The 27,486-nt window shown below is 63.3% G+C and overlaps 1 protein-coding gene across 1 annotated transcript; it reads left to right on the forward strand.

Moving 5' to 3' along the window:
• The first annotated feature begins 23,834 nt into the window (after window positions 1–23,834).
• On the forward strand, window positions 23,835–26,584 carry LY6E (lymphocyte antigen 6 family member E). The gene is made up of 4 exons (XM_051831021.2): window positions 23,835–24,176; window positions 25,521–25,620; window positions 25,801–25,920; window positions 25,996–26,584. The coding sequence occupies exons 2-4, from the start codon at window positions 25,569–25,571 to the stop codon at window positions 26,211–26,213; spliced, it is 390 nt and encodes a 129-aa protein (XP_051686981.1). The 5' UTR covers window positions 23,835–24,176; window positions 25,521–25,568; the 3' UTR covers window positions 26,214–26,584.
• Window positions 26,585–27,486: the final 902 nt, after the last annotated feature.

Below are 27,486 nucleotides of genomic sequence, written 5' to 3' on the forward strand. Positions count from 1 at the left end.
CAGCGTGCAATGTGCTATGGAGACCCCGGCTCTGGCCCCGACCCCGAGCAGCTGGGGCTCCCCCCGCTGCCCCTTCCCCTCCCACCTGCCACCCCAGCTTTCTGGATTCTTCTCTGCCCTCACACCCGCACTGCCACACTCACTGTGTCAGTCATGAACACACGTGTGCACACTGCTGTCACACACACACGTGTGCACGCTGCTGTGTCTGCCTGTCAGCCGCGCACACACGTGTACACGCTGCTATCAGCCATGCATACACACACGTGCACACTGCTGAGTCTGCGTCTGTCAGTCACACACACACGTGCCACTGGAGACAGCACAGACCTGAGCCCCGGCCCGTGCAGTCCAAGCCCCCACGGAGCCCGGCCCTGTCTGCTGGCGTGGTCACCCCGGCCATCAACCCCTCCGCCCGCCCCGTCCCCGGTGAGGCCACAGCCCCCCTCCTGCCCGCCCCATCCCCGGTGAGGTCACAGCTCCCAGAGCCCCCCTCCCTGGGTGGTCACAGCCCTCAGACCTCCTCCTCCCCGGGTGAGGTCACAGGCCCCCTCCTGCCTGCCCCGTCCCCGGGTGAGGTCACAGCCCTCAGACCTCCTCCTCCCTGGGTGAGGTCATAGCCCCCCTCCTCCCCTGTCCCCAGGTGAGGTCACAGCCCCCAGGGCACCCCCCCACCCATTTCTGGGTGAGTCACAGCCCCTGGCCCCCTCCCTCCCCAGGTAAGGTCACAGCAGGCTCCTGCATGGGTCACTCAGGGGAGGCTCTGGGGACAGAGGCTGGCCCGTCACTCCTCTGTGGCCCGCAGAGACACTGCCCGCCAGGCCCACACACTGCCTCTGCATTCCAGAACTTTCCAGAGGCATCTCCCACACTCCCGCAGGCCCACCCCCTCCCCTGAATTCGCCCCAGGTGGCCCCGCAGGCCCCCAGGCACAGGGCAGCCTCCCTGCTGAGGGGCCCAGGGCCCTCGCAGTCATGGCCTTGACCGGCTCCCTGCCCTGGCTGCAAGCCCTGGCAGTGCTGGGGCTGCTTCCCCGGCTCCCCTCCCTGGCAGAAGCCCTGGGTCTCCACGCCAGGCCAGGCCAGCGCTCCACCCGCTCTGCCGGGAAGGCATGGGGAGGATCCGGCCCGGCCGCTGCTATAGAACAGAGTGGGAGGGCTCGGGACTGAATGGCGGGGACCCCAGGGCTCAGAGGGGGCTCAGGGATGACGGGGGATCGGGACTCACATCTGGAGGACCACCGGCGTCTTTATCTGCCACTCACCAAGACCATCTGCTGTGCCTCCAAGGAGACGATCACTGTCCCGTTACAGGTCCACCAGCGAGACAGCGGGGCTGGGCCCTGGCCACTGCTGACCCTGCAGGCCCCTGCCTGCTACGGAGCCTGCCGCTTCCGGACAAGGTGCAGCTCCGCCTTGCTTTGATCCTGGCCTTGGCTTTCGTCCAAGCTGACCCTGGACGTGGGCCTTGCCTGCCCTGAGCACGGGAGCCCTCCTGTGTGTCGGCCCCAGCTGCTCCCTCCAGGACCACACGTGCAGGCTGAGCCTTGGCCAGGGGTTCTGGAAGGTGCCATGCCCAGTTCTGGGGTGGGTGAGTGGGAAGGGCCCCAGAACGCTGGGCAACAGGCACGGGGTCCAGCCTGACCACAGCCCTGGAGGCATGGCCGCTGGACGCCCGCAGCTCCGTGGGTGCAGGCTGCACAGGGCCTGGGCTCCAAGGCAGGAGGCCTGCATTCCTGCTGCCCGCACATCACTGGGCCGTCCCAGACGCATCAGCCGGGGCCATGTGAGGCCAGCAACGTGGCTGGGCTGGCCATGCCGGCGCAGCCATAGGCGGGACTCGGAATCCCCTGCATCTATCGCGGGCTAATTCCAAGTCCATAATTTTGCGTGGCCTGTGAATGATGCCATAAATATCCAAATGCCCTTGGCAGATAAAGGTTCCCCACCCTGCCCCGGGCTTGGGACAAACAGCTGGCTCACACACCCAGCAAGGATTTAGGCTCTGCCGGGCTGGGCCTCACGGGCCGCCCGCCCCTGTCCCACGCCCTCTCTCACCAGTGGTGCTGCTCCCTGGAGGCCGGGCTAGGTCTCCTCCCCTCACCTGCTGCTCTCTGCCCCCAGCCTGAGCTGCATGGTGTCCCTGCTGGGAGGCGGATGGAGCCGGCGCCACCACGGTCGCCGCATGCGTCTGGGCGGCAGGCTGCAGCAGTAGCAGGCCGGGTGGCTCGGTCCAGGAGACGAGGGAGCTGCAGGGGACCCGGCTCAGACAGAGAGGACGCAGGCCAGCGCAAGCACCAGCTGGCTGGCACGGCTGAACGCAGCTGTCTGTCCTGCACACGTCCCATCCCGCATCTGACGGTTAACAGTGGCAGGTGCACCAGAGCCCAGGGATGCAAGCTTGCACTCGCCTGGGTGCTTGGTTACCTGTGCATGGAAGACAGCACAGACCTGAGCCCCGGCCCGTGCAGTCCAAGCCCCCACGGAGCCCGGCCCTGTCTGCTGGCACGGTCACCCCGGCCATCAACCCCCCACTCCCCTGACTTCACTTCCCCTGCTGCCTGTGTGCTGTGTACACGGACTGCACGTGTTTGGGCTCTGGGTCCCTTTCCACTTCGCCTTGTAGGAATTGCACTTTTCACGCTGCAAAAAGTCTTTGCTAACGACGGGATGAAGGTGGACCTTTCCTGTCTGCGCTTCATGTTTTCAAGTGTTGTGCACACCACACACACACACACACATGTGCATACACACACACGCACACACACACGTGCATACACCCACACACACACACACGTGCATACACACACACACGCCCACGAGGCTGAAGCTTGGTCACCCCACCTGTGGGAGTCCTAGGCGTGGATAACACTACACACACACACACGTGCATACATCCCCCCACACACATGCACACCACACATGCATAAACACACACATGCACACACACGTGCATACACCCCACACACACACACGTGCATACACACACACACACAAGGTTGAAGCTTGGTCACCCCCTTGTGGGAGTCCCACGTGTGGATAACACCACACACACATGCATACACCCACACACACACACATGTGCATGCACCCCACACACACTGCACACGTGCACACGAGGCTGAAGCTTGGTCACCCCCTTGTGGGAGTCCTAGGCGTGGATAACAGTTCATGCACACATGCACACACACGTGCATACACCCCACACACATGTACATACACACACACACACTGCACACGTGCACACGAGGCTGAAGCTTGGTCACCCCCCTTGTGGGAGTCCCAGGTGTGGATAACACACACACATACACACACGTGCATACACCCCACACACACTGCACACGTGCACATGAGGCTGACACTTGGTCACCCCCCTTGTGGGAGTCCTAGTCTCCTAGTCTTCTGTCCTCTGGCTGCTTGCCTGCCTGCTATGCTCCCCTGGAGTCTGTGACCTCCTGCCCCCCCCCAGCTCCCCTGGGATTTATGGTCCGAAGCTTCCCGCCAGTTCTTCCCCGAGCCATCCCCTTTATGTGGCCTTCCCGCCACATAACGTATATGGTCTTTACGTTTAAATGAACCAATGAATGTGTTAGGTCCCAATACCTTGCCATATAGAGAGTGAGAAGGCAACCTACGTAGGAGATGGCCTGCACCCTTGCAAGGGTGAGGCTATAAAAACCTCTCTTATGCAAACAAAGGGGCCTTTTGCCTGTGCAGGGCTAAACTGCAGGGGGTCCCAGCCGGCTTTGCACACCCGCGACTGTGCCTTGTGCATTGACTGGGAAATTCGGACACAACACTGGAGCTCCGGGCCCCTGGCTCCTGGCCCAGAGCTGGCTGTTGCCGAGGAGTGAACCAGTGGATGAGGTCTCTCTCGCTCTCTCCCTCCCTCTCCCTCTCTCTCTTTCTGCCTTTGCCTCTGCCTCTCTGTAATCCTGCCTTTAAAATAAATAAATAAATCTTCAAAAAAAAAAAAAAAAAGACGACAAAGGTTGAACCCAAATCTCCTCAAGCCCCTCCCACGAGATGGACGAGGAGCTAACGTTTCCAAACTCACTCCCAGGGCAGCGTGACCCCGACCCCGGCCAGGGGCATGATCAGAAAACCACAGGCAAACTCCCTGGTGAACCCTGCCACGGACATCCTCCGAAAGACACCCGCAGCCGGCAGCACAGGGACACTGGACGGTGGCCCCTGGGAGCCGCACGCACACACCCAGGAGGCTCCGTGTTCTAAGTGGGGTGAAAGCCGCCGGCCGAGGCAGCGCGGCTGGAGCGGGCGGCCACCAGGAGGGTGGAAGAAGCCAGGCGCACGAGGACCAACACGTTTATTTGGCCACAAGAAACGATGCACGAAACACACACCAAAAAGTCCCCATCGAAGCGCGCACCACCGGCTGAGTGGCTGCAGGAGCCAGCGCACCTCCAGCCTGGCTGCCCGCTGGGCTCGCTGGGCTGTGGCTGCCCGCTGGGCCTCAGTCAAAGCAGGTCCTGGCCGCCTCGTTCTCAGATTCCACCTTGCACCTCCTTGGCTCCCAGCCCGTTCTGTTTCCGTCTCCCTCCGAGCCTTACATGGGACCCAGCCAGTTCTTCCGGCTGCATCCTGGTCTAACCTTGAGTGCACTCAAATTGAGCGTGTGTCTGGCTCCAGTGCACTGCTGCCCTGAGCGTGTGCCTGCCCCGAGTGTGCACCTGGGCTAAGTGTGCACCTGCCCCGAGCGGGTGCCTGCCCCGAGTGTGCACCTGCCCTGAGTGTGTGCCTGTGTGTACCTGGTTTGAGTGCGCACCTGGGCTAAGTGTGCACCTGCCCCAAGTATGTGCCTGCCCTGAATGTGCGCCTGGGTTGAGTATGCTCCTGCCCCAAGTGTGCACCTGGGCTAAGTGTGCACCTGCCCCGAATATGTGCCTGTGTGCACCTGGTTTGAGTGTGCACCTGGGTTGAGTGTGCGCCCGGGTTGAGTGTGCCCCTGGGTTGAGTGTTCTCCTGCCCTGAGTGTGCGCCTGGGTCGAGTGTGCGCCTGCCCCCGGCGTGCGCCTGTCCCCGGGTCCACTCGGTACTGGGCTTGGTCCTGGTTCTCTGTCTCGGAACACCACACACCTGGTGTAAGAATCTGAACCTGTGGGTCTGGGCACCCACCCGACCAGGACAACCTGCAGGCCCCCAGTCCTGTCCGACATCCAGGGCCTGGGGTCTGGGGCACACCCCAGAGGCTGCCAGAAAACAGTCCCGCAGCTGCGGGTGAGGGCGCCTAGGGAGGGGCAGCCAGCCAGGCTCTCCTTGCTCTGTGGCCTTTGACCTCTAGCCCACCCTGACATGGGCCAGAGCCAGGAAAAGCACATGGGGCTGGGGGGGGGGGGTCCAGGCCCTGAGTCCCCACTTGCTGGGCTTGCTTCAAGCCCCTCCAAGAGGTTCTCTGGGCCAGTGACCTTGACCCCACGCACTGAGCCGGAACATGAGGCATGGAGCCGCAGGCTTCCCGCCTCCCTGCCCCATCCCTGCCCTGCTCCCCACTGCTCAGCCGAGCACCCCAAGGCTGAGCCCTGGTGCACCCAGCGCCCCTCCCCCATGGCACCGCGGCCACACCCCGCCTCCGGCTTCCCATCAGGGTAGCATCAGCGCGCTTTCCACGCCTGGCAGCTGGCAAGGACTCGCCCGTGGTGGGAGGGCATCCTCTCTGAGCCCACACAGGGGGACAGGCGGGGGTGCAGAATGACAGGGACAGGTGTCCGAGGAGGAGGAGGCCTGTGCCTGACCCACAGTGGATTTCTGCCTGGGGCAGCAGGGCAGGGAGGGGCCAGGGCTCTGTGGCTCCCCCAGGCCCCTGGGCGGAGCTGCTGGGGCCAGAGGGACTCTGGATCAGGGTGGAGGCCACGGCCCTGCATTCCTGCGGGGCGGGGCCAGTCCCTGCCCTGGACCCCGGGAAGTGGTTCCAGATGCCGGCTCCCGTGCTCCTGGAGGGAGCCTCAGCCCGCGGTCGCTGCCCCAGGAGCCATGAGGGGCGTCTGTGTCCTCCTGCTGGTACCCCTGCTGCGCCCTGAGCACGGTGAGCTGTGGGGTGCCCGGCCGGCCCAGGGCGGGGCGCCACCCCCACCCCGGGGCCCACCCTGGAAGTTCCCAGAAGCCGAGCAGAGCTCTGCAGCCAGGCTCCCACAGGGGTCTCACTCCCACCATCCGTGTCCCCGCCCCAGCCCTTGGCCGGCAATGCTGCGCCCGCACGGGTGTGGGTGACCCCGGCCAGTGCCCGCTCACCTCCGGTGAGGATGAGAGTCCTGTCTGCTACAAGGCCTGGCCAGGTTCTGGTGAGTTCCGCACGCCCGGGCATGGGGTGGGGGTCTCAGAAATCGCCCCCTCAGGGGTTCAGGGCCTGCTCAGAGGCTGCCCTGGCCTCACGGAAGGAGGGAGGTGCAGAGAGGGGAAGCCCAGGGACAGCAGAGGCCCTAGGCTTGGTGGGGGGTGGGGTCCTAGGCTTGGTGGGGGGTGGGGTCCTAGGCTTGGTGGGGGGCGGGGTCCTAGGCTTGGTGGGGGGCGAGGGTCCTAGGCTTGGTTGGGGGCGGGGTCCTAGGCTTGGTGGGGGCGGGGTCCTAGGCTTGGGCGGGGGGGGGGGGGGGGGCTGACACCGCCTCTCGCCCGCAGGGACCAAGGTCACCCACAAGGGCTGTGCATCCTCCTGTGAGGTCATCTCGAAGACCAGCACAGGGCCCGCGGGGATGGTCCCACTGGGGCAGGATGCGGGCCATGGGGCCCCCCAGGCAGGGCCAGGCCCCAGGGCCCTGGTGACGCAGCTCCTGCTCAGCCTGGTGCCCCCCCTCCTCTGCACCCTGCTGTGAGGACCCTCCCTCTCACTCAGACACAGGGGGCCCCGCAGGGGACACGGGTGCCCGTCACCAAGCCCACCGGGCACCTGCTGCGGCTCCAGCTCCAGCCTGCTGGCTCGTACAGACACACACACGTGCACGCCCACTCAGCCCGTGAGCACCCGGCAAAGCATAGGCTGTGCTGGGACCTGTCCCACGGTGAGGTCCCGGGCACGGAGGCTGGGGAGGAGGCAGGCAGGTCCTGCCCCTCTGCGCTGACCCTGGGCCACGCCTGCCCAGAGCCAGCCCCAGCCACCCTGCACCCGCCATGGCCCTAAAAGCACCTCCCACTTCACCCCATGGACGAATCTCTGGCCAAGATGGACAGACCAAGAGGCTGGGCAGACGGCACCCGGAGAGCAGGGCCCACAGCCCAGGGCCCCAAGCAGCACCTGGTGAAATAAAACGCTTTCCGACCCCTGCCCGTGAGTGCCCGCCAGGCCCCCAGCGTCTCCAGGGCTTGTCCCTGCTCCCCATGTCCCTCCCAGGAGCCCACCTGGAGCCGCCCCACCGTGGGGGGGCAGCTGTCCAGGCCCCCCGGGGGTGGCAGCGTGGTGAGGACATGAGGGCAGGTGCAGGAGGCCAAAGAAGGTGTCTCCGGTCCAGCTCCTTCCCCCACGCGCCAGCCCCACCCTGGGCAGCCCACAGTCCCCAGTCTGGGAGCCCACAAGACCCCCGGTTTGGGCAGAGGTAGCCCCAGCATTGTCTCCGGGGCTGGAGTCTGCAGGGTCCGTGTTCCCACGGGAAACTGAGGCCCAGGGTGGGACAGAGCCGGGATTCCACTGGGAGACCACCGTCAGCAAGGGGGACCAGGCAAATCCTCCCAGCGCCTTCCTGGTCCCCAGACTGTGCCCCGACCCGGAGCAGGGGGCCAGGAGCCCAGGTGGCGACCTCAGGCCCTCCCACCCGGCATGACCCCAGACCCTGGACCCTGGCGATGAGGAGTGTGCAGTGCAGGTGCGGGTGGGGCGCCCAGCCTGCCCCAGACCCTGGGAGGTCAGGCTGGGCACTCCTGGCCCTCAGCTTCCCCGGGGCCGGGAGATCGCGGGGAGATGGGGGCGGCAGCCGGGACGTCTCACACCGGGAAGCTGCCTTCTCTCACGGCTTCCCAGACCCTCCCTGCGGCCCGGTCCTGGGTGCCCCAGACCCCGGCGTGAGGGGCGGGGGAGGTGCGCCGGCGTCCGCAGCGCCCTCACAGGTCGGGCCACAGCGCAGCCCGCAGCCCGCCGGGCTCCCGCGCGTGCCTCCCGCTGACCCCGCGCGTGTCTTGCGGGGAGCCTGGGGCGCCCCCTGCCGGGAACGCGGTGGCCCTGGAGACGCAGCCGGTAGCGCCTGGGCGGACACCGGCTGTGAGCTTCAGAAGCCGCGAAGGACATTCGTGCGGCTGATCTGTGAGCTCTGCGGAGCTGTGGGCGTCCGTCCTGGGCCCCCATGGCCGGCGTCGCAAATGCGCGGGGCAAAATGGACTCGACCGGATGTTGTGCCCCAGGGCTGGTGACGCGGCGTGGACACCTGTGGGGTGCAAGGGCATCACCTGCACGTCCCACCGGTTCACGCCGGGTCAGAGCATCCTCTGGCCACCAAGGGACGACTGCATGGCAAAAGGCAGCGCAGCGGGCAGTGTGGCCCGGGCATCCCACCCCAGCACCTGTTGGAGTCCCGGCTGCTCCGCTTCCCAGCCAGCTCCCTGCGTGCACCTGGAAAGAGCAGGGGATGGCCCACGAGCTCCGGACACCCACGTGGAGCCCCAGGCTCCTGGCTTCTGCCCGGCCCAACTTGGCTGTTAGGGCCATTTGGCACTGAACCAGTGGATGGAAGCCCCCCCCCACCCTCTACCTTTCAAATAAATAAATCTTTAAATTAAAATAAGTGTAGCCGGCCGGCCGTGCGTCTCGGAGCAGACACACTTCCGCACACGGAAGTCCAGGGAGCTGCTCAGCACCAGCACAACCGCTCCACAGGACCCCGCTTTTCCTGATGCGTGGCCATGCGCCCTGTTCCTGCACCCACAGCTGGCCCCCGTCAGCGCCCAGCCTCGCACTCACGCCCGGCCACCTCCTGCACGGACACAGAGCTCAGACAAGAAACTCTTTGGTGCTGCTCCCAGCAGCCGGGAGGTGGAAAGGCCCAGAGCCAGCACGGCTGAGCGGGGAGAACTGAGGCCGTCCAGGGATGCCGAGGAAGCCCCCAGGAGCCGCCTCCTCCCAGTGGGTGGCAGGGGTGGGACCCCCTCTGGGTCACAGAGCAAGGTGCAGGCACAGCCAGCCAAGGACCCCGACACCTGTCCCCGGCACCACACGCCATCTGCCAGGGAAGAGCTCTGGTACAGCCTGTCCCAGGAAGGGCGCTTTAAACTCTTCTACACACACACAATACACACAACCATATACATGCACACTTATACACACATGCACACATACATACACCCACATACACACTTCTACATATACACACAAACACATACGCACATACATGTATATGTCCATGTGCACAAACACACAATACACACAACCATATACATGCACGCATGCACGCATATACACACATGCACACATACATACACCCACATACACACTGCTACATATACACACAAACACACACGCACATACATGTATATGTAGATGCACACACAATACACACAACCATATACATGCACACTTATACACACATACATACACCCACATACACACTTCTACATATACACACAAATACATACGCACATACATGTATATGTACATGTACACACACAATATACACAACCATATACATGCACGCATGCACGCATATACACACATGCATACACCCACATACACACTTCTACGTATACACACAAACACATACGCACATACATGTATATGTACATGCACACAGACACACATACACACAACCATATACATGCACACTTATGCACACATGCACACATACATACACCCACATACACACTTCCACATATACACACAAACACATGCGCACATACATGTATATGTACATGCGCACAAACACACATACACACAACCATATACATGCACGCATGCACGCATATACACACGTGCACACATACATACACCCACATACACACTTCCACATATACACACACATATGCACATACACAACACATATATATATATGCATACATATACACATACATGCACACAAACACACATATACACACAACCATATACACACATGCATGTATATACATGCACACACATATACACAACCATGTATGTATACATATACACATGCGTGCACATACATATATGCACACAGCCATATACACACAAACCGCATACATGCATGTGCAGATACATATATTATATACATACAACCATATACACATGCACAACATGCATATACATGCAGCCATATCGTGCACACACATATGAATGTACATACATACACATACATATGCACACATGTGCAACAATTTACACACATTCACACTCACGCACAGATATATACATACACACCTATACATACATACGCACATCTACGCACATGCATGCATATACATACATACACAAACCTACACACACCCATGCATGCACCCATGTACACACCTACATATGCCTAAATGCACACACACACACTTGCCCACACATGAACATCCCCTTCCACACAGTATATCTTGTTTGGACTGTTTTTTTCTTAAAAATTTATTTATTTGTTTGTTTTTAAGATTTATTTTATTCATTGAAAGACAGTTAGAGAGAGAGAGAGATGAGTCTCCCATCCGCTGGGCCACTCCCCAGGCAGCCGCAACAGCCGGAGCCAGGAGCTGCATCCGGGTCTCCCACGTGGGTGCAGGGGCCCAGGACAGGCCCAGGGCAGGGAGCTGCACCCTTGCTCGCTGGATTGCTGCTGTCGGGACTTTTTGTTGAATATACTTAAATGTGTCGCCCTAATATGGAAAAAGCACTTTCCCTCATTTACACACGAAGACATTTTCCTCTATTTCTTCTTAAAATTTGAGCCACCATCCCCTCCCTGGCACCCTGGGAGCCAGGACTGGGCTGCGCCCTGCTCGTGGGCACCTGCTCCGGGCGTGGCCAGCCTCCCTGGCCCTCCGCCCTGGCCTGCTGGCCGCGTCCCCTCTTGGGCCCATCCCTCGAGGCACGCCCAAGCCGCCATCATTTCAGAAGGTTCCCACGTAGAAACAAGTGATGCACACAGCCGCGAGTTCCCTTACGGGCGCTGCCGGCCGTGCTTGGAGGCCCGGAGTTCTGCACGAGGACCCCCAGAGCCCGGCACCGTCCCTCGTCGCTGGGTCCTGGTCCCCCAGGCTCACTTCAGGGCTCCAACACCACCCAGTCGGTCACAACGCCCAGTGCTGCCGCAGCCAGGCTCACGGAGGCTGACCACACACACACACACACACACACACACACAGCGGGGAGCAGGAAGCGCCCTGGACCCTCCCCTGTGCCCTCCAGGGAGCGCGGCGGCGGCTTGGGGCCAGGCAGCGGCAGCTCTGGGAAAGCGGATCCCCGCAGACACGGAGCTCTGAGCCTGACCCCAGCGTCCACCCTCCCTGGGCCTGCAGCACACCAAGGCCGGGGGCACTCCCCAGCCTGCACCCCAGACCCTGCGGCAGGACAGGACAGCTGGGCGGACGGAGGGCGCCAGACAGTGGTGCGTGGTGCGGTGCGTGGCATGTGTGAGAGCGAGCTGCCAGTGGTGTGCCTGTGTGCAGGTGGTGTGTGTCCTGCGTGTGGTGTGCACGTCTGATGTGGCGTGTGTGCAGTCACGTGTGTGATGTGTGCCCTGCGTGTGGTGTGCACGTCTGATGTGGCGTGTGTGATGTGTGTGCTGTGACGTGTGTGCACGTGTCCTGTGTGCAGGTGGTGTGTGTCCTGTGTGTGGTGTGCACGTCTGATGTGGCGTGTGTGATGTGTGTGCTGTGACGTGTGTGCACGTGTCCTGTGTGCAGGTGGTGTGTGTCCTGTGTGGGGTGTGCACGTCTGATGTGTCCTGTGTGTGATGTGCACGTCTGATGTGGCATGTGTGTGATGTGTGTGATGTGGCATGTGTGTGCACGTTCCTGTGTGCAGCATGTGTGTCCTGTGGCATGTGTGCAGTCACGTGTGTGATGTGTGCACGCATCACCTCCCACGTGCGCTGTACTCGCCCCAGCAGTGAGGAGGCAGGGCTGCTCGGGGAGGGAGACTGGAGCCAGGCGGGCGGAGCAGCCAGGCTGGGTGCGGCCGGCTGCCCTCTTGGTCCTGTTCCCCAGAACTGCTCCTGGCGGCTCCCCACCCTCTGGGTCTGGAGCGCAGCCCAGCCGGAGTCCAGAGTCGAGAGCGCAGGGCGGGGGCCCTGGAGCCTGCCGCCGCGCCCTCGGGATCTGGGCCCGCAGGACCCGGCGGGATGGGCGAAGACCCCTCTCCGCGTGTGTCCAGGCACGGCTGCACAGGTTCGCGGTGAAGCTGCGGGGCGAGGAGAACCTGGCGGGTCCCTGCCGCAGGCCCCGCACCATTCCAGAAGGAAGGAGGACGGGGTCTGGGTGGGGCCAGGGCAGGGGCGGGCCTGGGTGGGGGAGGGGAGCAAGGGCCAGCCCCCACCCCCGCAAAGGCGGCGCGGAGCTCAGGCGGAGGGAGACTTGGGGACGGTGGGGCGGGGCTGCGGCTCCCGGGCCGCGGGGAGCGGCGATGCGGGGCCTGGGCCGCGGGGCGGGGGCGACCCGGAGCCGCGAGAGTCCGGCCCTCGGCTTAGCGGAGCTTCGGTCGCGGTCTGCGGCTGTGAGCCACGCGCGGCCCCTACGTTGTCAGACGTCACATCGCTGTCACGGGGACGGCTCTGCCCCAGCACCGCAGGCGCGGGAGAGGGGGCGCCGCCTCCCTTGGCTGCCCTCGCCTGCCCCACAGCCCGGCCTGGGGGAGCCGGAACCTTCAGCGCCGCCTGGGCACGAGTGGCCCTGGGCAGTGGAGCGCACGCTGTACCTGAGTGCAAACAAGGGAGCGCCACACTCTTCCGATTTCACCTCCTTTATTGCCGGCGGTGGAGAGCGGGCTCATGCCCTAAAGAACTCTCGACCCCAAAGCCCAAAGCAGCAGGATTTATAAAGCCAGAAACCTGGGTCCGGCGCTGTGGTGTAGTGGGTAAAGCCGCTGCCTGCAGTGCCGGCCTCCCATATGGGCGCCAGTTCAAGTCCCAGCTGCTCCACTTCCGACACAGCTCTCTGCTGTGGCCTGGGAAAGCAGTAGAAGATGGCCCAGGTCCTTGGGCCCCTGCACCCACGTGGGAGACCCGGAAGAAGCTCCTGGCTCCTGGCTTCGGATCAGTGCAGCTCCGCCGTTGCAGCCAGTTGGGGAATGGACCAGCGGTTGGAAGACCTCTCTCTCTCTCTCGCTCTCGCTCTCGCTCTCGCTCTCGCTCTCGCTCTCGCTCTCACTCTCACTCTCTCTCTCTCTCTCTCTGTGCCTCTCCTTCTCTCTGACTTTCAAATAAATAAATCTTAAAAAAAAAAAAAAGGCAAAAGCCAAAAACCCGGGAGGAAAATACATGATTACAGTTACCGGGGTCAAGCTGACCTAAAACCTATTCGAAATTCAGATCAATTGTGGTCTTGACATTGCTGCAGGTCTTGCTTGACTCACATGTAGGACACAGACAAAGCTCCTTTCATCATCACCCCGGTGCAGCCTATCGGCTCCCAAGCTTGAGCGCTCGTGCCGGGGGTTCTGTGCTTTGCCAGGTGTGGCGTAGCAGACTGCTAGTGTCCCAGTGTCTTAGAGCATGGCTCCAGCCAGCGTCTCACGCGGTGGGGGAGGGCGTGCGCCCCAGAGTGGAGCCTCAGGTGCTGCAAAATGGAGCCGCTACTGTCAAGGAGTTACTTCACCCAGGCCCCTCTCTGGCCAGGGCCTGAGTCAGCTGCGAGTGGGATGAGGGCCACAGCCTCCTCCCCAGTCCTGGGACTGGGATTCCCCCCTGCCCTTGACCATGGTCCCAGCGCTCCCCCCAAGGAGTGTTCCCCAGGAGAACCCTGCTCAGCACCACAGGGTCCGGCATGATAACCCTGGGCGATAAAACCTGCAGGCCTTCCTCTACGGCAGGTGCCTCGGCCGCAGAAGCGCCAGCGCCGCCCACAGGACTGCACTGCCACTGCGTGTGCGTCAGAACTGCCCCGCTGCGGCTGGCGGCTGGGTCTAGCGCACCGGAAACCCGCGTGCCTCCTTCTCCCCACTCCGCCCACTGGGGAGAGCACCCAGACTCCCAGAGAAAGACAGCAATGGGGCTCACGGCCCATGTCCGTGTACAACCGCACTGCTGGGTTACAGACTGTCCTGGAGATTACAGCCAATGGGACTGTTGGCCAAACACCACACCCACCCTGCCAGACGGCGTGGGGTACATCGTCAGCAGGCGCTACTGTATCATTCCTGGGCCGCCATGTAACATGAGAATAGCCATCAAATCCGAGCACGTAGCCGCCTAAGGGAGACAGAGGCGAAAGCCAGAACTGCAGAGAGCCCTCTCCCTGGCATTCTGCAGGCGTAAGAAAAGACTTCCTGGTGTCTCGGCTCAGCACCTGTCTGTGCCACAGGTGAGCGTGGAGGAGGGAGCTTCCCGGGGCAGGCGGGGCGGGCGCTGGGACCACCTGGAAGGCTGTCAGGGTCTGGACAGGACTTGGAAGTGTAGCTGCTGGGCTACTTCCAAGGTGGGCAGGTGCTGCTTCCCTCCAGCCCCTCTCACCCACGCACAGGCTGGTTTCTACCTTCCTGCCTCACCGGCCCACTGCTCAGCGCTGTCAGACAGGGAAGCCCACCCGGCAGAGGAGCCGCCCCGCCCCAGGGTGCCTGCCTTGGAGGTCGGATGAGACGGGGTTATGGGGCGGACACTCATCTGGTGCTGAGGAGCGAGGACTCTCCTGGGAGCTTTCCTTGGGGGGAGGGCTGAGACCGCCTGGAAGGTTACCAGGGTCTGGGCGGGACTGAAGGGCAAGATCCTGGGCTGCCTCCAGGGTGAGCTTCTGCGATGCTTCCTCTCCCACTGGCCCTGACGCCCACACAGGCTGACGTCTAAACTGCTGCCTAACAGGTTCAAGTTCAAGTTCCAGCTCCACCTCTGAGTCCAGATGCCTGGAATGTGCGTCCTGGGAAGCGGTGACGGCTCAGTGTCTGGGCTCCTGGCTGCAGCCTGGCCCAGCCCTGGCCGTTGCAGACATTTAGGGAGTGAACCAGCGGATGGAAGACCTCTCTCTCTCTCTCTCTCTCTCTCTCTCCCTTTCAAGCAAATACATTTTGTAAAACAAACAAAAAAATTATCAGCAAAAAAAAAAAGTCTAACTAAATGTGGCCCAGAAGACACCTGCGGGGGCAGTGCTAGAACTGGCGCAGAGGGCAGCTGTGACACGCACACGCGTGATGGTCCCCACGGGCGCACCCCCAGCTGAGACACACACGCAGAATCTCCGTCTGTGACAGCAGACTCCGGCCCAGACGGCCGGACTGAGTTCCAGAACCCTCACCTGTGGGATGGAGGGAGGACCGGCTCCTGCATCGCAGGGTGCTTGTGGGATTATCCTGGGCTTCAGCTCCCAGGCAGCCGGCACATTTGGGGCCCGACCACGCCCCACGGGCCCTGGGTGCTCCCCCAGCTGGGCGTCGGGGGCTGTGGGTCCCAGAGGCGGAGCTTGTAAGTGTTGGCTTCCCAACACCCTGCAAGACACAGGGTCACAGGGTGGGGACAAAGCCTGCAGAGACTCCCAGCAGCCAGGGGCACCTGGGGGCTCTCAGTGGGTCTGGGGTTGTCAGTGGGTCTGGGGTCTGTCAATGGGGTCTGGGAGCCGTCAGTGGGTCTCAGGGCTCTCAGTGGGGTCTGGGGGTTGTCAGTGGGGTCTAGGGGCTATCACTGGGTCTGGGGGCTGTCAATGGGGTCTGGGGGCTGTCAGTGGATCTGGGGGTTGTCAGTGGGTCCGGGGGTTCTCAGTGGGGTCTAGGGGCTATCGCTGGGTCTGGAGGCTGTCGGTGGAGGCTGGGTGCAGACCACGTACTCTGAGACAGAAGGCAGGGTTTGGGCCACAGCCCAGCTAGGGCTCTGGGGGGAGGCTGGGGCCACCTTCCTCACATGAGGGGGCCGTCATGCTCCAGCCCTTGGCCCCTGGTGGTGGGAGCTCAGAGGTTCAGGCAGCACTGGCCTCCCCCAGCCCGTGAGTGCCTGTGGCAGGCAGGGCCAGGGGCAACTCTGCTGTCCACACAGTGCCCGTCCCCGGGGGCTCTGCTTCCGCAGCGCTAGGGCCCTTGCAGAGCCCAGAGCCGGTGACGTGGGAGGAGCACAGGGGTCCCAAGACTGCTGTGAGGCCTGAGTGGAGCCCAGGCCACCTTCAAAATAAAGCAGGCATGGCAGGGCCGAATCAGCCTGGCTCCTGGGCCTGCTCCCAAGGCCACACCACATGCTGAGCCTCTCCTGGGGCAGGGCAGCAGGTGGCAGTTGCACTCTGGCCACCAGAGGGCGCCCCAGAGCAGAGCTGGCCAGGGCAGGGTCCAGAAGGGAGCCTGGAGCCTGGAGGAGGAAGCTGGGGGGGGGGGGGGGACTTTTTCCCACCCAGCCTCCACCTCAGACGTCCTCCTGGGGGGCTTCGGGTGGGTCTTGACAGGCCAGGAGAGGTCACACTCGTTCCCCCGTGCGTGGGCTCCTCTCCGAGCTCAGTCCCCGCCCCTCGCTGTCCCCAGCCCCCAGCACCTGGCAGCACCCCCTTCCCTAGGACTCCCCTGTGGCTGCCACACAGGGGCCCAAGGAGGGGTGGGGTGGGGCGGGGCCTGCAGTCTCTGCCTGCTCCCCCCCCCCCGCCCCGCCTTCCCCACGCGAGCAGGTTCTGGCCACTGCAGTGGGCCTCAGGGGAGAGAGGACGGGCTCAGGGAGTCTGCCCAGACGTGGCGGGGGGGGGAGGGGACAGCGGCAGGAGCCACGCGGGGTGAAGCTGAGCCCATCCTCCCCGCCGAGACAAACCCCCCAAGACTCTGGTCACACACACCTGGACCCCTTGAGACCGCTTCCTGTGATGCAGCAGGTCCCAGGCGCCCGAGAAGCTGGCCTTCAGAGCCGGCCAGTAGAGCCGCCAGCACCTGGCCAAATCCCGGCCACTGCACCTGCACAAGCTCTCCCCGCCCCACCGCTGACACCTGTCTGCTGCCCAGACGGGTTTGCTCCAGGTAACCCGGCACCCCTGCATCACAGCACAACACCAGGAGCCCCCCCCCCAGCCCCACCCCTACAGCAACATCAGACTTCCCTCCGCATGCTGGCGAGAGGAACCCGGGCGGGCGTGTCCCGGCGTGGATGACTAATCACCAGAGAGTAGGAGACAGAGAAGCTGGGAGCTGCGGGGGGGGGGGGGGGGGGGTGGCCGCCCGGGGGCGGTGCTTGTATGCCTTTGAGGTCGCCCAGAGCCGGCGCAGCAGCCACACCACAGCTCCCAGTCTTGAGGGAGCCTTTTCCAACTTGCTGTTGTCAGAACCCAAATCTCGTCGGCTGAAGAGGATCTGTCAGAGCGGCCTGCACCGTGCCGGCCGCAGCCCGGGCTGCTGCTGTCCCGGGCCCGCGGGCACTGCTCAGCCACAGCTGCCCCAGGGCGGGCGTCTGGCTCCCGAGGCCGCGTGCAACCTTGCTCACAGTCAGCACCGTCTGGAGCCGTGAAGGGCACGTTTCAGGAGGAAACGATTCAGCTTCTGCTTACTTATTTTCAAGATGTGCCTTTTAAAAGATCTGCTTATTTACACGAAAGCCAGTTACAGGGTAGAGGCAGAGGTGGAGAGATTTTCCAAATGCTGGTTTGCTCCCCAGATGGCCACACGATCAGGGCTGGGCCAGGCCGAAGCCAGGAGCTTCTTCCAGGTCTCCCAGGTGAGCTCAGGGGCCCGAGGACTTGGGCCATCTTCTACTGCTTTCCCAGGCCACAGCAGAGAGCTGGATCGGAAGTGGAGCGGCTGGGACTCGAACCGGCGCCCACACAGGATGTCGGCACTGCAGTTGGTGGCTTTACCCGCCGCGGCAACGCCTGGCCCTGTTTTAAATTGCAGAACTCTGAGAAGTCTCCTGTGCCTGCTCCGGTCTGGGAGAGGGCGTTGCCGGGACCCCCAGGACAAACCACTTCGCAAGAGACAGAGAAGGCAGGGACCAGAGTGCAGACGCCACCGCGGACTCCCGGCGCGGGCATCTCGGAGCCGCACGGAGACTCCTCTCCTGCCGTTCATCCACATCCATTCATCCACTCGCTCACGTTCTGGGCAGCCCAGGCCTAGAGCGGGAGACCCAGGCCAGGCGGGGAAAGACCTGGCCAGAGGGGCTTCCGGAAGACTCACCGGTGGCCAGCCCCTGCACTCCAGGAAGTGCTTAATTACACCTCCCAGGGGAGCGGCTGCTCCAGGGCAGGCAGCCTGGGCGGGTTGGGAGTTGGGATTGGGACATCGGCCAGGGAGCTGCGGGCCGGCCGGAGCAAGCATCCCGAGCAGGCACAGCGGCCGCAGGCGGGTCTGCGGGGCGCCCCTGCCCGTCCGTCCGGTCTGCCCCAGCACTTCCTTAGTCTGTGCCTGGGGGGTGGAGGGCGGGCGGGGCCGGAGGAGGGAGAGGCAGCCAGGCGGGTAAAATGGTTCTGTTTCAACCGGCACAGAGAGAGGAAGAGGAACAGGTGGGCTGCCCCAGAAGGTGGGGGCCTCACTGACTGGACCGGACCAGACAGCCTGGCGCAAGAGTGAGGCCGGGACTTCCCGCGGTCGAAGCCAGAGACTGAGCAGGTGCAGGCGTGGCCCACCTTCCCCAGGGACCAGACCCCGCCCGGGCAGAAAGAACAACACCAGGCACGGATTCCGGATTCCAAGGGCACCCACGCACAGGGCGGCGCAAGACAGGAAGCCGCAGCCGGAGGCCCCGCTCCCCGGCGGCCCAGCCCGACCCGACCACCTCACTTCTGAAGTCCCTTGAGGTGACCAAGACACCGCCAACTTTCCCAGCCACCACATCTGCCCTGGAAAGCTAGGCGGCCACAACACCCCGCCCCGGGCGTGCACACACACACCCGTAACTCCATGGTGGGAGGCAGTGCCGGCCAGGGTGCTAGCCCGCGGACAGCTGCCCCAGCTCCCAAGCTGTGCGGCCCGGGGTGAGGCCAGGCAGACCAGGCCACCCAGCAGGAAGCGGATGGCGAGGGGACGCCACCGGGGGCTGCCCAGATCCCTGGCCCGGCCGCCACTCAGGACACCGAGCCTCACTGAAGCCTGCCAGTCACAACATCACCCTCCCCCCGGAGCCGATTTTCCAACTCACAGGACCTGTGTTGCGTGGAGCTGCCCCATGTCACGAGGTGGAAGTCCCTGCAAGCCCCGGAGTACAGCTGTCCCTCTACCTGCCAATCAAAACGCCCCTGTCCCAGGGTGCGCCTGCTCCGCCAGGGGCCTGCACGTGTGGATCACGGATGATGGAACGTGTGCAGGGAACTCCCAGGTGGCTTCACGCCTCTGGGTGCCAGGAAAGAGCACAGGGACCAGGAGACAGGGCAGGAACTCCCGGCCAGCTCAGCTTTCTTCAGCGAATGGGGGGGGGGGGGGGCTCGCGCCAGGTGGAGACCCAGCAGAGAGCCCCCGCCCCGCCCCACCCCTCGCAGCCCAATGGCTTCTCCGGCATGGGGTGTGGGGGGTGGACTTGGGGGTCTGTGCTAAGGCTGCGCTGCCTGGGCTAGCGGCTGGCGTGGCTAGGGGCGGTGAGGACTGAGGCTTGGGAGGGGGGCTCAGACTGAACTCAGGACAGTGCGGGAAGCAGGCTGGACGCCTCACCGGGTGCTGCGTCCCGCGGTGCAGGCGGGGCGGGGCCGAGCCGGCAGCAGAGGCCACCTAGGAGGCCAGGATGGACCCAAGGCTCTTGTCCCTGCTCCATCCGCCCAGGCGTCACCCCCACCTCAGAAGAGGCCAGCTTTGGGGCGCTCGCTCCTTGTCCCGCTCCCTCCCCCTTTCGTGGGGACCAGGGCTGCAGGAGCCACTCAGGTGCCCCCCCACGGCCCCGGGCAGTCCTCAGGCCCTGTCCCGAGGGGTATTTCTCCATGTGGGGCGGCCCACGCTCACGCGTGAACGTGCACTCGCTCTCTCGGTGTTGAGTGAACCCTGATGCTATTTGTGCACCCTATACCCCCCTGCACTCAGAAATCTGACCTGGACCCACACCCCCCATAGAGCCCCCCTCCTGGGCACAGAGGCTCCCACCCCGCAGAGCTGAGGCGCCGGCGGGAGGCGCAGCCGCACACAGGTCCCTTGGCAGAGCAACGGGGACACAGGTCCTTGGAAGATGCGCCTGACCACACCCGGCAGGCGGGTGGGCTGGGCTCATGAAGAGGCACCGGGGCAGTCTCCAAGGGCACAAGGGACAGCTGCACCCAGAGGGGCCCAGGAGGGCGCCCACAGCCCCGACGCCAGGGACAGCCGCCATGGCCCAGGCGCCTCCTGTCCCTGGGAACAGCCAGGCAGCACCCCCACAGCTGCGGGACCCCCACCCACAGACAGCACCACAGCCGGCAGGGGCAGGAGCGTCCCACCTGGTGAGCTGGCATCAAAGGGGGGGCTCAGGGGGACGCCAACGGCGCAGCTCTGAAGACACACACACCACAGCACACACAACACACCACAGCACACACAGACCACACACAACACACCACAGCACACACACAACACACCACAGCACACACAGACCACACACAACACACCACAGCACAGACCACACACAACACACCACAGCACACACAGACCACACACAACACACCACAGCACTCAAAGACCACACAACACACCACAGAACACACAGACCACACACAACACACCACAGAACACACAGACCACATACAACATGCCACAGCACACACAGACCACACACAACATGCCACAGCACACACAGACCACATACAACACACCACACCACATACAACACACCACAGCACTCAAAGACCACATACAACACACCACAGCACAGACCACACACAACACACCACAGCACACACAGACCACACACAACACACCACAGCACACACACAACACACCACAGAACACACAGACCACACACAACACACCACAGCACACACACAACACACCACAGAACACACAGACCACACACAACACACCACGGAACACACAGACCACATACAACACACCACAGCACTCAAAGACCACACACAACACACCACAGCACACACAGACCACATACAACACACCACAGCACAGACCACACACAACACACCACAGCACACACAGACCACACACAACACACCACAGCACTCAAAGACCACACAACACACCACAGAACACACAGACCACACACAACACACCACAGAACACACAGACCACATACAACATGCCACAGCACACACAGACCACACACAACATGCCACAGCACACACAGACCACATACAACACACCACACCACATACAACACACCACAGCACTCAAAGACCACATACAACACACCACAGCACAGACCACACACAACACACCACAGCACACACAGACCACACACAACACACCACAGCACTCAAAGACCACACACAACACACCACAGCACACATAGACCACATACAACACACCACAGCACTCAAAGACCACACACAACACACCACAGCACACACAGACCACACACAACACGCCACAGAACACACAGACCACATACAACATGCCACAGCACACACAGACCACACACAACACGCCACAGCACATACAACACACCACAGCACACACAGACCACATACAACACACCACAGCACAGACCACACACAACACACCACAGCACACACAGACCACACACAACACACCACAGCACTCAAAGACCACACACAACACACCACAGCACACATAGACCACATACAACACACCACAGCACTCAAAGACCACATACAACACACCACAGCACACACAGACCACACACAACAGGCCACAGAACACACAGACCACAAACAACACACCACAGCACACACGACCACATACAACAAGCCACAGCACTCAAAGACCACATACAACACACTACAGCACACACGACCACATACAACAAGCCACAGCACTCAAAGACCACATACAACACACTACAGCACACACAGACCACATACAACACACCACAGCACAGACCACACACAACACACCACAGCACACACACAACACACCACAGCACACACAGACCACACACAACACACCACAGAACACACAGACCACATACAACACACCACAGCACACACACAACACACACAACACACCACACCACACACACCACAGCACACACACAACACATACAACACGCTATACATTCCATAGCACACAAACCACATACAACATGCTATAGCAGAGACCACATACAACACACCTCAGCACACACATAGACCACATACAACACACCACAGCACACACATAGACCACATACAACACACCACAGACCACATACAACATGCCATGGCACACACAGAACACACCACAGCACACACACAACACACACACCACACCACACCACACACACCACACCACACACACAACACATACAACACGCTATACATTCCATAGCACACAAACCACATACAACATGCCATAGCACAGAGACCACATACAACACACCTCAGCACACACAGACCACATACAACACACCACAGCACACACATAGACCAGATACAACATACCACAGACCACATACAACACACCATACCACACACACCACACCACACACAGACCACATACAACACACCACAGCACAGACCACACACAACACGCCACAGCACACACAGACCACATACAACACACCACAGACCACCTACAACACGCCAGGGCACACACAGACCACATACAACATGCCACAGCACACACGACCACATACAACAAGCCACAGCACACACAGACCACACGCAACACACCACAGCACACAGGGACCACATACAACACACCACAGCACACACAGACCACACACAACACACCACAGCACAGACCACACACAACACACCACAGCACACACAGACCACATACAACACACCTCAACACACAGACCACATACAACACACCACAGCACTCACAGACCAACACACCACAGCACACACAGACCACATACAATACGCCACAGCATGCACAAACCACATATAGCACACCACATACAACACATCACAGCACTCAGACCACACACAACACACCACAGAACACACAGACCACATACAACACGCCACAACACTCACAAACAGCATATAACACACTATACATACCATAGTACAGAAACCACATACAACACACACAGCACACAGAGACCACATACAACACACTATACATACCATAGTACACAAACCACATACAACATGCCACAGCACACAGCACACACACACCACACCACAGCACACACAGACCACACACAACACACCACAGCACAGACCACACACAACACACCACAGCACTCGCAGACCACATACAACACACCTCAGCACACACAGACCACATACAACACACCACAGCACTCACAGACCACATACAACACACCACAGCACACACAGACCACATACAACACGCTACCATACCATAGCATGCAAACCACATGCCACATACAACACACTACACTCACCACAGCCCACACCACACACAAACTACACACACGCTACCCATACCACATACACACCACACCATACACAAACCACACACAACATTACACACATGCCACAGCACACACACACAACATGCTACACACAGCACACACTTCACTGTGACCCCTCCCCTGCACCTGGGCTGAGTCCAGCCGCACCCTTCCTGCTCCAGGAAGAAGCCCCTTGCGGGGCCCTACCCGGGCGCCCCTGCCACAGACACCTGCCCTTGGGGTGAGCGCCCCCCGCAGCTGGACTGGAGCCGCGGGGCGCGTCCAGCCAGGGCCTGTCCACCCGCCCCACCGGAGGCCGCCCAGACCTGCTCAGATGGGGCCACCGAAGCCTCCGAACCCCGAGTCCCCGCCCTCCGGCGCCCATCCTTGTCCCATCTCCCCCCGCACCGAGGGGCGGCTGGGGAACCGCTGGGCCCAGAGGCTGATGAGCGCGGCCTCGCCGCCCCGCCGCCCCACACAGGGTCCCCGGCACGGGTCCGGGGGCCTCCGCACCCGCACCGCGCCCACGAGCAGCTCTGGTGCAGGCGGGTGTCCCCGGCTCCGCCGCCGGTCCCGCAGGGGTGGGCGGCCTGGCCCCCTCCGCGCTCCAGGCTTCCCGTCGGTCACGTGGAGCCCGGGCGGGGCGCGGACCCCTGCCCCCACCCGCGGAGAGCCCCGCCCCGCCCGGAGGCCCGCCCCGCCCTCAGCCGGCGCCGCGCTCGGCGAGCCTGGCAGTGCGGGGCAGCGGCGGTGCCGGCGCGAGGTGAGCCCGCGGGGCCGGGAGGCAGGGGCCGGGCCGGGGCAGGAGGACGGCCTGTGGGGTGCGCGGGAGCGGGCCTGGGGGAGGCGGGCTGCGGGGGGCGCGCGGGGCCCGAGCCTCCGCTCCCATCCCCCAGCCCTCCTCCCCGCGCGTTCTCCGAGATCTGGGGCAGCGCTGGCTCCCTCCGCTGCTGGCGGGCGGCGCCGACTCCAGGAACCGGGACTCGCGCGCAGGCCAGGGCAGCCTTCTCGCCTGGATTGTGGGCGCGGGGGACTTGGACCCCCGGGGGCAGCTGGACCGGTGCCCCGGAGCCGCGCGCGCTCTTTGTTCGGGCTTAGATTGCGCAGATGAGGAACCTGGGAGCCCTGGCTCCTGCGGGGCCACGTGGCCCCTTCCCACCGGGAGCCCTGGAGAGGGGCCCGCCTGTCCAGCTGCCCCCAGGTGCCTGACTTTCCCGGCCCTTGGGGAGCCAGCCCCTCTGCCCCAGGGTTGGCCTGGCTGGGCCCGGTTGGGTGGCTCCCAGTGGCCAGGTGGGGAGCCGGCCTGGCCTGTTTGTGGCCCTGTGACCAGGGCCTCCTTGGAGACCGCTCAGGGCTCCACACACCACAGCCTCACTTGAGGCAGGAGGAGGAGGAAGAGGCTGGGGCTCCCTCCCCCCTGCCTGCCTGGAAGCAGGGCCAGCCCCCAGCTGGGCTTGGCACTGTTCTTGGCCATCTGGGGTTCTGCTTGCAGCCCAAGAGGACGGTGGGGGATCAGGGCTGGGCAGGAGGGGCCCGGGGCCCATGCCGAGGGGCCTGGCCAGCTGCCCCCTCCCAGGTCCCTGCCCCTCCTTCCATCCAGAGCTGCCCAGCCTTTCCCACCAGCCCCAGCAGAAGGCAAGCACCAGCCTCCTCCCACACCAGGCTGTGCCCAAAATAGGAGCGCGCCCAGCTGGGCCTGGCCCACCTGCTCTCCCCTGCCCTGGCAGAGCAGCCCCCGCCCCACCTGGCTGCCCCCACCTGTGCCTGCTGCTTCTCTGAGCTGTTGACACCGTGCAAATGGGCCCCTCCCCCAGTGCTGCAGGGGGCGGGGTTGGGGTTGCCAGAGCTCTAGGCCGGAGGAGCTGGCCCAGGGAGTTGTCACCACTGCCCAACCCAGAACTGTTGCCAGAGGCCCCCAGGCTCAGCCCTCACCTGGCCTCAGTGCCCCCTAGGCTGGGGCGGGGCTGTCAGCCACGGTGAGGGAGGGCAGGGCCAGCAGTGAAGCCAGTGTGCCCTGCTCGGCTGCTGGACTCGGGCCGGCCACGGCGGAGAGCAGGGCCCTGCCTGAGCCGAGACCCCTGGCTAAGGAGCCGCGTCTCCACCCCAGGACAGCTGCTTGGTCGTGTGAGCCCCTGTGGACACTGCTCCCTCCAGCATGAAGGTCCTGCTGCCCGTGCTGCTGGTCGCCCTGCTGGGCGCGGAGCCAGGTAGGCGCCCCTGGGCCCCAGCCCTGGCCCTCCTGCTGGCTTCCTCTCCCTGGCCCAGCCGCCCGGTGGGTCCAGTCTGGGGTCATTTGTCCCTGCTCAGTGCCCTGCCCAGGGGAGAGCCGCCTGGAAGCACTGGGGTTCGGCGGCGGCCCCGGGCTTGACAGGTGCCTCCTCCCGCAGCCCAGCCCCTCATGTGCTTCACGTGCGCCAATCAGAAGAGCAACCTCTACTGCTTGAAGCCCAGCAGCTGCTCCGACTCGGACCAGTACTGCGTGACGGTGTCTGCCGCCGCCGGCATCGGTGAGTGCCGGCTGGGGTGGGGGCCGCCGCCGCCGCCGCCGCCCTCTCCCCTCACCAGCTCCTTTTCCCTCGCAGGGAACGTGGACCTGGGCTACACCCTCAACAAGTACTGCTCCCCCATCTGCCCCGGCCCGAGCATCAACCTCGGGGTGGCCTCCGTGGGCACCCACTGCTGCCAGAGCTCCCTGTGCAACATCAGCGCCGCGCCCCGCGGGCTGCAGGCCAGCGCCCCCCTGCTGGGCCTGGGGCTCCTGCTCAGCCTGCTCTCTGCCCTGCTGCGGCTGGGCCCCTGACCCCTCGGCCTGCCCCCCCCCCAGCTCAGGAAGAGAACCCAGCCCACCCCCGCCCCAGGGCCCCACAGGGTCTCCCCTTCCCCTGGAGCCCACTCCGCCGCCTGCCCAGCCTCCAGGTGGGTCAGCTGCTGGCCCTCTGGCTCAGTGACAGGAGCTTCGCACAGGACCAAGGAGGGGATGAGGGGCCCCGGGTCATGACCTTGTTCCCTGGACACACTGGGGGGCACACGTGCCAGGTGTGGCAGAGGCGTGTCTGGCTGTGTCCAGGCTGCCCAGGGAGGGGCCCCAGTGCAGGGCTCCAGCCCCACCCCAGCCCGCCCTGGAGCCCTGCTGCAGCTTCCAAGCCTCAAATAAACCAGTGTTCTCACCCCTCTCCTCTCCGAGTGGCTGCCTCTGTAGGGGGGGCCTCGGGTCTCTGTGCTGCAGGCCAGTCTGGGCCCCCTGCACCCAGGACGGGTGTGCCACACTGCCCTGCCCCGGCCAGCTGCGCCTTGAAGGCTGGGCGGTCACTGGGTTCCTGCAGGCCAGGGGTGCCGAGGCCAGCAGGGGCGCGGCAGTGGAGGAGTGGGCGTCCGTCCTCGGGCCTGGACACGGCCAGCACCTTCCCAGCCGCGTCCGCACGGGCGCTGTAGTGGGGCAGCTGAGGCCACTTCGGTCTGCACAGCACGCCCTGCAGCCACTGTCCTCTCCCTGGCCCCAGCAGGGAGCAAGGCGGCTCTGAGCCTGCTGGTGCCCGCTGGCCAAAGCCTCTGGGGCGCATGCTGGGGTCCTCTGCACCGAAGGAGCTGGGGCCAAGGCTGCGGCCGCCCCACCCCTGTGATCCCGAGTGGAAACACTGGAGGCCCGAGAGAGGAATCTTCTCCCAGACGCCCCCAGGGAAGGCGTCTCCACCGCTCTCCCCGGAGTCTACACAGCAAGGTGCAGGCGCCTTGGTGTGGAGACTGAGCCACGTGGGCCCTGTGTGAGGAGGCTGCACCCAGAGGCCTTGCCTGGAGCGTGGAGTCCGCTCCAGGGACACGAGGCGGGGGGACAGCGCCTGGCCCTGGTGGTGACTTGGGGCACGGTTAGACCAATGGTATTTCAGAGGCCCGCGGAGGTGAAGCTGTTCCCCCTCCTGGAGTCCCTCTGCCGGGGGTTAGAGGACAAAGTGCCTTTGGGACAGCGATCAGAGGCGGTGCTGACCCTCCCTGGGCCAGCAGCAGGTGGGTGGGGCAGAGGTGCCCCTGGAGGGGGAGTGGAGGGGAGGAAGAGGCGGGCCTGAGAGGCTGAGTTT

Source organism: Oryctolagus cuniculus, chromosome 6 (assembly GCF_964237555.1).
Source record: "Oryctolagus cuniculus chromosome 6, mOryCun1.1, whole genome shotgun sequence".
Lineage (NCBI taxonomy): Eukaryota > Metazoa > Chordata > Mammalia > Lagomorpha > Leporidae > Oryctolagus > Oryctolagus cuniculus.